The sequence below is a fragment of the Prionailurus bengalensis genome, chromosome D1 (genome assembly GCF_016509475.1).
Source record: "Prionailurus bengalensis isolate Pbe53 chromosome D1, Fcat_Pben_1.1_paternal_pri, whole genome shotgun sequence".
Taxonomy (NCBI): Eukaryota; Metazoa; Chordata; class Mammalia; order Carnivora; family Felidae; genus Prionailurus; species Prionailurus bengalensis.
The window spans coordinates 19,954,813-19,968,856 of NC_057346.1; the positions used below are offsets into that span (position 1 = coordinate 19,954,813).

General features: G+C 42.6%; 1 protein-coding gene across 2 annotated transcripts in view; it reads left to right on the forward strand.

Moving 5' to 3' along the window:
* The window catches only part of UBASH3B (ubiquitin associated and SH3 domain containing B), a 137,359-nt gene extending 123,515 nt beyond the window's left edge, over positions 1-13,844 (forward strand). For both annotated transcript variants that reach the window (XM_043579653.1, XM_043579654.1), the window contains exons 11-14: positions 1,546-1,690; positions 9,121-9,227; positions 10,891-11,000; positions 12,699-13,844. In XM_043579653.1, coding sequence (XP_043435588.1) covers positions 1,546-1,690; positions 9,121-9,227; positions 10,891-11,000; positions 12,699-12,836 — 500 coding nt within the window. In that variant the 3' untranslated portion in view covers positions 12,837-13,844. The remainder of the gene's footprint in view (positions 1-1,545; positions 1,691-9,120; positions 9,228-10,890; positions 11,001-12,698) is intronic.
* Positions 13,845-14,044: the final 200 nt, after the last annotated feature.

The window sequence follows — 14,044 nt, forward strand, 5'->3', positions numbered from 1 at the left end:
GCAGCCCTACACCCAAATTACCCTGGACTCATGGGACATGAGCCAATTGAGAGCTTCACATTGGGAATTTTTAGGGGTGGCTCAGTCGGTTAAGCATCTGACTTCGGCTCAGGCCATGATCTCCCAGTTTGTGGGTTCGAGCCCTGTGCTGACAGCTCAGAGCCTGCTTCGGATTCGGTGCCTCTCGCTCTCTGCCTCTCTCTCACTTGTACTTTTCCTCTCAAAGAAAAGAAAAACTTAAAAATTTTTGGAATTTTTAGCCAGGATTCCTATGGAAGAGGTCTTTGCAAAGAGTCCCCAAATCATACTCTGGCGGCCTAAATAAGATGAAAGGATAAACAATTTTTCTCTTGAAAATGCAAAGCCTCTTGGATGAACGGTAGCCTTGTAGAATATCGTTGTCTAGCAATCATTTGGAGCCTACAGAGTGATCCCTTTTTTGCAGTGAAACAGTGAAATCATTTCTTCCCACTCTGCTCTGGTTGCTTCTCGTTTATAGTAGCAACGATGCTCCTAAGTGTCTACAAATCTTAATCATCCTTGTTTCTTTAGTTAATTGGATGACTTTAAAAGTACCATTGCTATAAAGATACACAACTTTCACCCGAAAATCTCGGGATGCTTGAGTTGCAGGGATCTCCATTCTCATTTCACGGGAAGGAAGAGTAGTAGAAACAGAGGGGAACTACTCACTTATACCAAAAAAACAAAAGAGCCAGAAATAGCCAAGCCAATGAAGAATTTACACTATCTTTGAGACTTCCTTAAGTAAACCAGAATGCATGTGTGTATTAAAATACCGTATGTACTAAATTTGCACAGAAAAACTGGGCAAAAGGCAATACAAAGAATGTTGAAAAGGGACCAGTCCTACTCTGTGGGTAATTACCCTTTGAAAAAACACAAGACTTGTGCACTGGCACTTGCAAATATTCAACATCGGATTTTCTGGTAGAGAAAATGAGTAATTTATATGATATTCAAATACAGTATAAGCTATTGTAGAGTAGTGGAGGCTACGAGACTTTCTGAAATTTTGTTTGTTGTTGAGAGAGAGAGAGTCTGGGAGAGAGAAGGAGAGAACCTTAAGCAGGCTAGTCACAGGGCTCGATCCCACAACCCTGGAGTCATGACCTGAGCCAAAATCAAGAGTCGGATGCTCAAGCCATGAGCCACCCAGGCACCCCTTAGGTTCCTTAGTAAGGCAATCTTGGGACTTACCTTAGAAAAAGGAATTGTAGTCACAGAAGTGTATACATTATATGGGGGAAGGACTTGTGTTCTTTTCCTTAAGTCAGAGACCACTCAAAGCCAGCATACATCCTGTTGGTGTGGCCAGAGTATTAAACTCGAATGTCTGTCACACATGGAAATTAAAAACCCTTGTCCAAACCCACATGCTTTCCACCTTCTTATCGCCGTGTAGAGCAACGGGTAAAAGAGAACAGATTTACCCGAAGTTTTATAGCAACTTGGCCTCTGATTTACTTCTCCACTGAGAACACAGTGGTATTGCCTTCATCTGCATTTCATTTTACCTCTAAGGTTTACAACAAGAAAATCACTTGAAGATCCGTGTAGAGCCTGGCTTATTTGAGTGGACAAAATGGGTTGCTGGGAACACCTTACCTGCGTGGATACCTCCATCAGAGTTAGCTGCAGCCAACCTGAGTGTTGATACAACCTACAGGTAACCCTCCGCGCTGCTACCTCCCAGAGTCGATGCGGAAGCACTTTTCTACGCCAGGCTAACCACGAAGAGGAAGGACTAGATGTAGCCTGTGGGCAGTTGTCCATATTGGTGGAAGTCAAGTTCTGATTTTGAAAAACCACAACTGGAGAAAGCCAGCATCCCTTTGTATTTAAGGTTATACATATAACATATATATATGTTGTTCATATCATATATATCTATATATATACACCATATATACATATATATGTATGTACATATATATGTATATATGGTGTATATATATGTGTATATATATAGATACATATATATGCTGTATATATACATATATATGATATTCATATCATGTATATGTATCTATATATATACATATATAGATACATATATAGATACATATATATATACATATATACATATATATGTATATGTGTGTATATATATAGATACATATATATGGTGTATATATACATATATATCCATATATATCATATATATATCATATATATGATATATACACATATATACATATATATGATATATAATATATACATATATATTACATGTGTTACATATTATATATTATATTATATTATATTATTATTATATTATATTATAATAATATAATATATATATATATAGTTCCCTTATATTTAGGAAAGCCCCACACATTGGACTTTCCGGACTTTATTATATCTCTTTCAGGGAATAATAAAACCACTTTGCACTCCAGGATTATGCACCGGCTAGTGACGATGTGGTTCCAGAAGCTTGTTGGGTGATAAGGGAAATCACAAGGTCTTGCCTTGGATTGTCCTCTTTCAAAGTATTTCTAATTGTCTTTATCTTCATTTATTATTGCTGGACCCCCAGAGTGTAGGCAAGCCACTCTAATCTATAAGAGAGTCCCAGCAGCTTGCCTAAAGTCATATGTTTAAGTGGCCACACCTAACAATGATTACAACAACTAACCTCTATTGATCATTTTCTGCATGTCAGGAACTGTATAACCTGCTTTACCGTCTTCCCCATTCCTAGTTCGTTGCTTCTTGCCATTAGACCAGTCTGTGCGGGGAGTAAAAAGAAGTGTTTGCAGATTGATCACAAACGAATAATCCACATGTAAACAATTAACTATCAAAACGCCACTCAGGCATTTTGTAAAATGTCCCTGAGAAAGGGATATTCACGACCATTGTGGTGGGGAATTAAGTTCATGTTTCGTAAGGCAGAATTGGAAGCAAGTGACCAACTGAAGCAGAAATGTCCTCCTTGTGGTGTCCCTTGACGTTTCATTTCAAATACCTACCCCAACCACAAATGAAGCAATGTGAACTTCTGGCCAAGATAGGAGAAAATGCCTTTTTTCCATATCCATTTTCCTCTTCTGTAAATGAAACTTCAGGTTACCCCCTAAATTAATTAATAAGTGCTACTTGCTTAACGGAATTAGCATTCCTCAAAAATACAGTTAAATCCATCAGATCCCCTACTAATAGGCAGTTGACCCTTAAACAACACAGGGGGTGGGGGAGCTGACCCCCACACAGTCAAATCCACGTAGAGCTTTTGATCTCCCCAAAACTCAACTACTCACACCGTACTGTTGACTGGAAGCCTTACTGGTAACCTAAATAATTAACACATATTTTGTATGTTCTAAGGAAGACAAAAGACAATGTTAAGAAAATCAAAGAAAATAAAGGGACAGTACTGTATTTATTTAAAAAAAAAAATTCCATGCGTATGAGTGAACGCATGCAGTTCAAACCTGTATTGCTCAAGGCTGAACTGTACTTCACAGTTTGTCCTGTCTACCCTGTGGCAACTGTTTTTCTGTCCTTTGGGGGAAATGCAATAAATTGTTGTCCAACAGCCCTCATCCCTGCGGGCTGGAAAGAGGGTGAGTGATTGCCAACATTGGTGAAATGATTTTCCTCACTCACCACGCAGCACCTCCCAGGCCATCCTGGGGCAAGTCTATGTCTTAGGTTTCCCCTTAAATGCATCCTGCAGTTCCTCCCAAGCTGATTTTACAGAGTTTCCAGAATCACCCTGTCTGAGCCTTGCAATGCACACGCAGACCCACACACCATCTTGGGGGCCAGGACGTGATCCTTATTCCAGATTTTCTTTTCCCCTACAGAAAATCAGAATTCCATCCGATCATTTTTGTATATGAGGGGGAGAGAAAGAGATGAAGCCTCTAACTCTGTAAAAGTCAACAGTAAAGCACGTGAGAGGCATGGCCTCTAAATTCCCTCTGAAATTAATCATGCCAAGTGAGCAGGCCTTTTAAAGCACGTAGTGATGCCTAAATGATTGAATAAATGTGGTGGGCATAGGGGCGAGGACGGATAGGGTATTATCAGTCAAGAAGGCACCACTGAAAGAGAAAGAGCCCCGTCACTCTGGAACAGGAAGGAGGTGGGACGGAAACAGGTTAAGGAAAACCAGCCTGGTGACTAACATCCAAGCATCATCCACAGGCACCAAGACTGAGCCTGGGGGCTGGGTGTAAAAAGCAGCCCCAGTCTTAGGGAGCTGGGCCAGAAGGACCAAGGCAGGAAAAATAAAATATACACTAGTTGGGTAGGGCTTCAGAATAGGGCTCTGACTAGGTGTGGATGGGGCATGAGTCTGGAGTGTTAGAGGGGCAACGAATCATACTTTGGTGTGGGGCTCAAAGCAGAAGTCCACCCTATAGCCTAGATCAAAGTGTGGAACAGAGCGCGTACTGGGAAGAATACTATTCCAGGAAGGCTACCCGAGTACCCGGTTCCCTGGGTTCCAGGTCTAGCTGGTGGTTGGAGGCCTACCTGACTCTGAGTGGAGTCCGTGAGTCCTGCGGTTGTGGCTGGAGGCATGGCACGTGCTTGTAGACAGGGGTGAGGAAGCGTGGACTCTGTCCTACCCCCATCAGAACTAGTTCAAACGTGGTAAGCCTTTCATGGGCTCAACTTCAAGGCAAGAACAGACAAAGGCGGAAATTAGCCAGGAGGAACTCGATCCCAGCATCTACCTGCTCTTTACTTACACAAATCTCCCACATTACAATGTGATCTCACCCTGGAAAGGACTTCCTAGACCACACGAAGTGACCTTTTGTCACTGTCTGGGGCTCCCGGGAGACCACGGAACTAGATGAGAGGTGATGATGGAAGAAAGAGCTTGCTCAGAACAATGAGGTGCATCCCTAAAAGTGGTGATTCATGTCTCCCCCTATCCCCAGGGTATGGTGAGACACAGAAGGTTGTTTCCTAGGAGAAGTATGCCTGCTGAGGGAATGGGATTTCGATGCGGGCAGGTTTCCTTCAAATGGAATAGCATCCTTCCTCTCTGGACAGTAAACCCAAGTGCACAGAAGGGCAACCTTCGCAGGGTGGGGGAAGGGAGGCACTTTCAGAAGCCATCCAAAATGGAGGATAAGTTTACCAGTATTAATCTCAGACCCAGGTTCAAATCCAGGCCCTAAGAGTTGCTAACGATGTTAAGTATAGGCAACTCATCTCTAAACTTTCTGAGCCTGTCTTGTCAACCATGAACGGGATTTGCCAAAGGGTCGCTGGGAGGGCTATACTCAATGAATGCAAGTAAGGCACTTTGTACAGAGCCTGACACGTGGGAGTATTTTAGTAAACCTTTGCAGTGGTAGCAGTAATGTATTCTGATCAAGACGCCACGCAAATTCACTTGGATAACTCACTACCACCTCCATCAACCCTCCACTAAACACCAACAGTGAAAGATCAAATAAGACAGAAAATATGACACAGTTGTACTCGAAAACAAGATACACGTCTCCTAGGCTAGCAACCCTAAGTAGTAAACGGAGAGGGGAGCGGCAGAAGTGGCCGAGATTGAAGACCTGCAGGGTCACCAAGATGGGAGGGCCCTGCACTGATCATGCCCTCATATGGCTTCGTACAATGCGTCATAATTACCATTTACATCGACAGCCGGCTCACCCCGACCACACACTGAGGGCTCCTCAAGCACAGAAACTCGGTTCCTCTTTGTCTCTGTGTTCCCTGAGCTTTTCCCGGTTCCAGGCGGACGGTCTGTGTTCAAAGTAAGAAAGAAAAGACTGGTGAAGATTTTATAAGCTCACAGGCCCAGTGGACCTAATAGCTGCTTGCAAAACCTATCCTTTCAACTCCCCGGCTCATTTTACAAGGCCAGCATTACCAACTGGGACTTATCCCTCAGGTGCTAGGATGGTCCAACATACAAAAATCCATATAGGATACACTACATAGAATGAAAGGTAAAATCGTATGTTCACCTCAGGAAGAAAAATCATTTAACAAAATATACCATCCCTTCATAATAAAAATGCTCAACAAATTGGGTGTACAAGGAATACACCACCACATAATAAAGGCCATATACAACCCGCCTGCAGCTAACATCGAACCCAATGGCGAAAGACTGAAAGCTTTTCCTCTAACGTCAGGAACAAGGCCAATTCTTACCACTCATATTCAACAAAGTACTGAAAAGGCCTATCCAAAGCAATCAGGTAAGAAAAAGAAATAAAAGGCATCCAAACTGGAAACACAGAAGTAAAAATGTCTTTGTTTGCAGATCGTATGATTTTATATATAGAAAATCCTAAAGACTACCATAAGGCTGTCAGAGCTAGTCAACAAACTCCGTAAAGTTGCAGGATACAAAATCAACGTACAGAAATCATTTGTGTTTCTATGCACTAACAACAACACACCTGAAGGAGAAATAAAGCAATCCCATTCACAATAGCATCAAACACAATAAAAGACTTAGAAATCAATTCAACGAAAGAGGTGAAAGATCTGTATACCGAAATCTGCAAGACTAATGAAAGAAACTGAGGACACAAATAGAAAGATATCCCATATTCATGGATGAGAAGAATTAATAATATTAAAATGTCCATTCTACCCTAAGCCATCTGTATATTAAATGCAATCCCTATCAAAATCCCAACGGTGTTTTCCACAGAAATCGAAAAAACAATCCTAAAATTTGTATGAGACCACAAAAGATCGTAAATAGCCAAAGTAAACCCAACAAAAAACAACAAAGCTGGAAGCATCACACTTGCTGACTTCAAATTATACTACAAAGCTATAGTAATCCAAACAGTATGGTACTGGCATGAAAATAGGCACAGACCAATGGAACAGAATTGATAGCCTAGAAATAAACCCTCCAATACGTTCAACTAACATTTGATAAAGGACGCGAGAATACTCAGTGAGGAAAGGATAGTCTCTCCGATAAATGGTGTTGGGAAAATAGTATAACAGCCTGCAGATACAGCAGTCACAAAAATTAACTCAAAATGGATTAAAGACTTAAAACGTAACGACTGAAACCATAAAACCTCCAGAAGGAAACGTAGGGAAAAAGCTCCTTGACATTGCTCTTGGCAACAATTTTTTGGATGGGACACGAAAAGCACAAGTAACAGTCGCCAAAATTTATAAGTGAGACTACATCAAACTAAGAAGCTCCTGCAAAGCAAAAGGATTTAAAAAATGAAAAAGCAACCTACACAATAGGAGAGCATACGTACAAATCCTACCTCTGATAAGGGGTTAATACCTAAAACATATGAAGAACTGGTACCAAAAAAATCCGATTAAAAATGGGCAGAACTTCACCAATATTTTTCCAAAAATGACATACAAATGGCTAACAAGTACATGAAAAGATGCTCGATATCACGTGGTCAGGGAAATGCAATTTTTATTATGAAACTTATTGTCAAATTGGTTTCCATACAACACCCAGTGCTCATCCCAACAGGTGCCCTCAATACCCATCACCCACCCGCTCCTCCCTCCCACCCCCCATAAACCCTCAGTTTGTTCTCAGTTTTTAGGAGTCTCTTATGTTTTGGCTCCCTCCCTCTCTAACCATTTTTTTTTTCCTCCCCTCCGCCATGGTCTTCTGTTAAGTTTCTCAAGATCCACATAGGAGTGAAAACATATGGAATCTGTCCTTCTCTGTGTGACTTATTTCACTTAGCATAACACTCTCCAATAGGGAAATGCAATTTAAAACCACAATGAGATACCACCTCACACCTGTCAGAATGGCTGTCATCAAAAAGAAAAGAGCTGTTGAGTGTTGGTGAACATGTAGGTCAGCGTAGCCACTATGGGAAACAATACGGAGATTCCTTAAAAAATTAAAGATAGAACTCCCGTAGGATCCTGCAATCCCACTTCTGGGCAAATATTCAAAGGAAATGAATACAGGATCTCAAAGAGGTATCTGCGCATGATATCACTCGTTTATGGAATCTAAAAAGCCAAACTCCAAGAAACAGGAGTAGAATGTGGTAGAAACGGGAGCGGGGGCAGGGATGGGGAGATGTCGGCCAAAGTGTACAAACTTCTAGTTGATAAGTTCTGGGGATCTAATGCACACTGTGGGGATTATAGTTGATAATACTGTATTACATACTTGAAAGTTGCCAAGATGGTCGAACATAAATGTTCTCACCACAAAAAGGAAACTGATTATGTGACGTGACGAAAGTGCTAGGCAACACTACGGTGGAAATCGTCTTGTAGTATGTAAGGGTATCCGATCAACACTTTTACACCTTAAACTTTCATGACGGTAAGTGTCAATTCTATCCCAATAAAGCTGGAAACAATGTAAAAATAAATAAAACCTATCCTTACAGCTTCTCATGGGTAAGGCTACAGAAGAGAGGCTTAGGAAATCTCCAGTGATCTAAATAGAGAAAGAGAGGGGGGCGCCTGGGTGGCTCGGTCGGTTAAGCATCCGACTCTGGGTTTCCGCTCAGGGAATGACCTCACAGTTGGTGAGTTCGAGCCCCGCCTCAGGCTCTGCACTAACAGCCAAGAACCAGCTTGGGATTCTCTGTCTCTGTCCTCTCTCTGCCCCTCCCCTGCTCATTCTCTTTCTCTCTCAGAAAATAAATAAATAAAACATGAAAGAAAAAGAAAAGAACAGTTAACATGTTGGAAGGGAGGGGAAGGAAGGAAGGAGAGAAAGAAAAGAAAGGAAAGAAAGAAAAGAAAGGGGAGGAAGGAAAGAAAGAAAGAAAGAAATCAATCTAACCTCTGCTTCCCGTTAGCAATGTGACCTAGCACTGATGGTAAGATTAGTCAAACTGCTTACGAGTTATCCTGCAAGTGATATCTGCAAATGAAAAATGTTTCATTTTGCAGCCGGTCACTCTAACACCACACATGCACAGCCTTTATTTCTGTGCATTGTGTACGTCTGGACCCCACTTCCATGTAGTGGAAATACTCTTCCCTATACCTCCATCCTTTCTAGGGAAATGGGTGAACAGAAACATGGAACTCCAGAAAGGTGTTGAAAGAAAAAGTTTAGAATAATATCAGTTGCTTTGTCTTGGGATCAAAATGTTTTCATTGCCTTTGTTCATTTTTCTATTACAGACCTCACATTCCAGTCGGCAAATTAGTGGTTTCAGAATCCTATGACACTTATATTAGTAGAAGTTTCCAAGTAACAAAAGAAATAATAAGTGAATGTAAAAGTAAAGGTAGGTGGTATTCTTTTGGACTCCATATTTTAAAATGTGATCATTTAGGGGCGCCTGGGTGGCTCAGTTGGTTAAGCGTCCAACTCTTGATTTCAGCTCAGGTCACGGTCTCACGGTTTTGTGAGTTCAGGCCCTGCGCGTCGGGCTCTGTGCTGACAGTGCAGAGCCTGCTTGAGATTCTCTCTCTCTCTCTCTCTCTCTCTCTCTGCCCCTTCCCCACTTGTGCTCTCTCTCAAAATAAATAAACAAATGTTAAATATGTGATCATTTCTCCATCCTGGTTAATAAGCTATTCAAGATATTCTAACTTGCTTAATGAGAAAGAAAAGTAGTTCTAGACTTTCATGTAGATACTTTCACGTTAAATTTGTAATATCTTCTCTTGAGTAGCTAAAATGGCACATATTCCATAGGAATACACCAGACTTAGTTACTGTATGAAATAGTTTACAATTCTGCATAACACTATTTTGCCTATAATTTGATCCAGGGGCACAGGCACCCACGCACAAACACACCTTCGCCAATACACGGTCACTGCTAGCACTGACCAAAAGTAGTGTTCTGGAAGATTCCAGTATGTTCCCTATTGAATCTTATAAACACTCAACTCAAATATTAAGTGATACATAAGACAATTCACTCTAAATTTTTAGATAAAAAAGGATTACAAAAGCGTCTGCGCATTACCATTCCTTTTTAAGTTACTTCTCTTCGGGGCGCCTGGGTGGCTCAGTCGGTTAAGCGTCTGACTTCGGCTCAGGTCATGATTTCACGGTTCATGAGCTCGAGCCCGGTGTCGGGCTCTGTGCTGACAGCTCAGAGCCTGGAGCCTGCTTCAGGTTCTGTGTGTGTGTCTCCCTCTGTCTCTCAAAAATAAAAATTTTTTAAACATTGATAAACCACTCACTTCATTACTACTCCTAGGCACCCACTGTAAAGATACTCATCAGCATATTCTATCAGCCAGAAAGTATGAAGTGCTCACCCAATTCTATAGTGGTGACATTGAGAATTGTTATTAGAAGTGGCAGAGAGCCCTACAGACACAGAATAATTTGTATCTTGATTGTGGAGGTTACGAAGAGTTACACAGGAGATCGTTGGTTAAACCTGGTGGAACCAAAATAAACCAAGTAGGTTGTATCAGCATCCACATCCTGATTGAGCTAGGGTACCATGGCTAGGCAAGATGTTACCACTGGAGGAGGCTGGATGACCGGAATATGGGACCTCCTTGGCGTGCGTATGTGTGTGTGTATATAGTATACAGTTTAGTATATAGTATATATACGATACACACACACACAATATATGTTTGTGTATGTACACGTTACACAATATAGAGGTCATACATGTATAATCATATATATGTATATACATTATATAACTTAATATATTGTAAATATTTATATATTGTATATATACATAATTATAACCTCCTGTGCATCTATAATTATTTTAAGATTAAAAGGGTTGGTTTGTTTGTTTTTTAATGATGTTAGGCTGCCTTAACAATCGCTTAGCCAAATTGTCTCATTCTTGAGAATGTTTGTCCCTCCCTGGAACATTCGTCTTCCAGTATTTATGGAGTTAACATAGGTCTTTATAGAAATGGTCTTCCCAGTCCCTTGCCTTTTTTTTTTTTTTTTCTCTTCTCCAGGAAATAACATCCTGATTGTGGCTCACGCATCTTCCCTTGAAGCATGTACCTGCCAGCTCCAGGGTCTGTCACCCCAGAACTCCAAGGACTTTGTACAAATGGTCCGAAAGGTAATTCACACTTACATTTCGGAGGCCTGTGGTGCCAAGTAGTCTCAGAGCAGTTCGATGACTGGCCAGTAGCTAAGTTGTTTGCAGCACGAGTTTATCCTGAGCTGGGAATACGCACATATTGATTCACTCGACCAAGATGTCCTGAGTGGTGCTCTGTGTAAGGCACTTTATGAGGCCTTGTGGAAGAGAGATGTGTTTGAGCTGGTTTTAGTTGCTAAGAGTGCACATTTAGAAAGGAGCTAAGAATTATCAGCAGACTGTCTGGATTTCCCTCGGGGGGCCATGGATTGGATGAAGAGGGGGGAGTGGACCAACACGGAGCATCTGAAGCCTCAGCCAGAAGAGAGGGCCTGGCAGGTAGGCCAAAGCAAGCAGTGATTTAAAACGATCAGGCTGGGGGCGCCTGGGTGGCTCAGTCAGTTGAGCATCCGACTTCGGCTCAGGTCATGATCTCACGGTGTGTGAGTTCGAGCCCCACGTCGGGCTCTGTGCTGTCAGCTCGGAGCCTGGAGCCTGCTTCGGATTCTGTGTCTCCCTCTCTCTGCCCGTCCCCTACTTGTGCTGTCTCTCAAAAATAAATAAATGTAAAAAAAAAAAAAAAAATTTTTTTTAAACGATCGGGCTGTTGGGCAAACCAGGAACAAGGCCACAAGACAAAACCCATGAGACTGACCAACACATCTGGCTTCTTCCTTCTCATGGCTGTGCAAGAGGCTTTCCTGTCAGTCGCCCTCCCACACGCTTCCCTCCAGGCTGACTTACGTGCTTCCTGTATCTGCCCCCGGAGAACCTGATCCAAACTCAATTGCGATTCTTTTTCTCCGTTTTTAAAAGCTTATTTATGCGTCCACGTCTCCCCGTGACTCCGTAAGCTGCTTGAGGGCAGAGATTTTTGCTTTTGTGTATAACGGCAGCTCTGGTGACACACAAAAATACGTTTCGAGCTGAATTTAGGAATGGCGCAGCTTCCGCTTTGAATGTTATAGGTGCCCATGCCAAAAAAAAAAAAAAAAAAGGACAAAACTGGGTGAAATATTTTTAAAAATAGCATCCTCTCTCTCATTGCCCAAATATTATTTCTGAAATGTCCAAGCTGCATTTTTAGCTTGATTTGCAATTAAGAATCAACTCTGGGCACCTCAGCTTTCTGCATTATTGTCTTCTTTCCTCCCACACAATCAAGAAGCAATCTATAAACAATTACTTAATTACACTAGGGAGCTCACCATTTAATAAAGCCTTCCGATGAATCCCCTTGCAGTGTAAATACTCTTCCCTCTAATTTGTCAGCTTTGTCCATCTCATTTGTCTTTATTGACTCTTCGAAGAGACGCAGGTCTACCGAGCCCCTATTAATGCCCGTGAATATATTTTTTTAAATGTTTGCTTATTTTTGAGACAGAGCGCGACAGAACATGAACGGGGGGAGGGTCAAAGAGAGGGGAAGACACAGAATCCGAAGCAGGCTCCAGGCTCTGAGCTGTCGGCACAGAGCCCGATGCAGGGCTCCAGCTCACGGACCATGAGATCATGACCTGAGCCGAAGTCAGATGCTTAACCGACTGAACCACCCAGGCGCCCCAATGAATACTCTTTATTCTCATGGGCCACCTGAAGATCTTTGTGTCTAGGTAAAAGTTAAAGCATTAAACCTCTGTTTTCTGTTCTTCCCTATCTTTACTACTCTGACTTCAGATCCCATACCTGGGGTTTTGTTCCTGTGAAGAACTGGGAGAAACTGGAATATGGCAGCTGACAGACCCACCTATCCTTCCTCTTACCCATGGACCAACTGGGGGCTTTAACTGGAGAGAGACCTTGCTACAGGAATAAGCCACACCAGTGAATGAGATGGAAAGGCTTTAGCAAGCCTTTGGGAGAAGGGTCTTTCTGTGTGTTTAGTAACAGTGGGAAAGTCTGCACCACCTTCTCAGTGGACAGCTCAGAATAATTTAGCATATTTCCTTTCACGCTTTAAAGCTCTCATGATGAGACTGTGTGAAGGAGAAAAAGACTTGATTCAGGGATAAAATTCATTCTCTCTGGATGCTTACCTGGCTAACAAGGCTTTCGAGAATTGTCTTCACAAATCGAGGCAGCTGCTACGGCAAAGGATGGGTTTCTTCCTTCCTTCTACGCATGGCCAAGGAGTCAGAGCGCTCCCAAAGGGAGCGGTCAGCTCGCGCTAAGGGAAGGTTCAGGATGAGGGAGTAAGTCCAGAATCCAGCTGGAGGGACACTGAGCTGCCATTTTGGTGATGGGATTTTCTTTTTAACTCCATGTTCCAGTGAGGCAAAGCCAAGCTGAAGAATTCTTTGACCGTTCTTAGAAAACATGCCCCTGCAGAGTTATTCTTAGATTCCCCATCAAATTCTACCCTCAACGTGACCCACCCACCAGTGCTGCTGGCTCAAGACGCCTGCTTGAGGACTCACATCCACCCCGGTACCACCACACTGTCTCTAGAACAGCTGGCTACAGCTTTTTGCTACAGCCCTTCCCCCTTGCTTCTGTGAAACGGGAGACAAAGCACTTTTGGAGACTCAGGAGGAAGATAAACGTGTGAAGTATGCAGCTGTAGGAGCAAAGAACTTGCAAAATATAAAGTCACCTGGAATTTTCCATGTCACAGCACTTCCAAATGGCCATGATTTGCTTGTCTTTGCCCATAGAGTCTAGACTGTGGTAACTGGTTAAGGATGTCGACGATTTGAAAGCATGTACATTCGATACATTATTGGAGTCAGCAAGCAGCTCATTCTTGTGCAATATGGACATCTTTACAAACCATTCCAAGGGTCAGGTCATTGTACACTTAGGGTACCTGTCAAACATAGCAGAACAGGGGCGCCTGGGTGGCGCAGTCGGTTAAGCGTCCGACTTCAGCCAGGTCACGATCTCGCGGTCCGCGAGTTCGAGCCCCGCGTCGGGCTCTGGGCTGATGGCTCGGAGCCTGGAGCCTGTTTCCGGTTCTGTGTCTCCCTCTCTCTCTGCCCCTCCCCCGTTCATGCTCTGTCTCTCTCTGTCCCAAAAATAAGTAA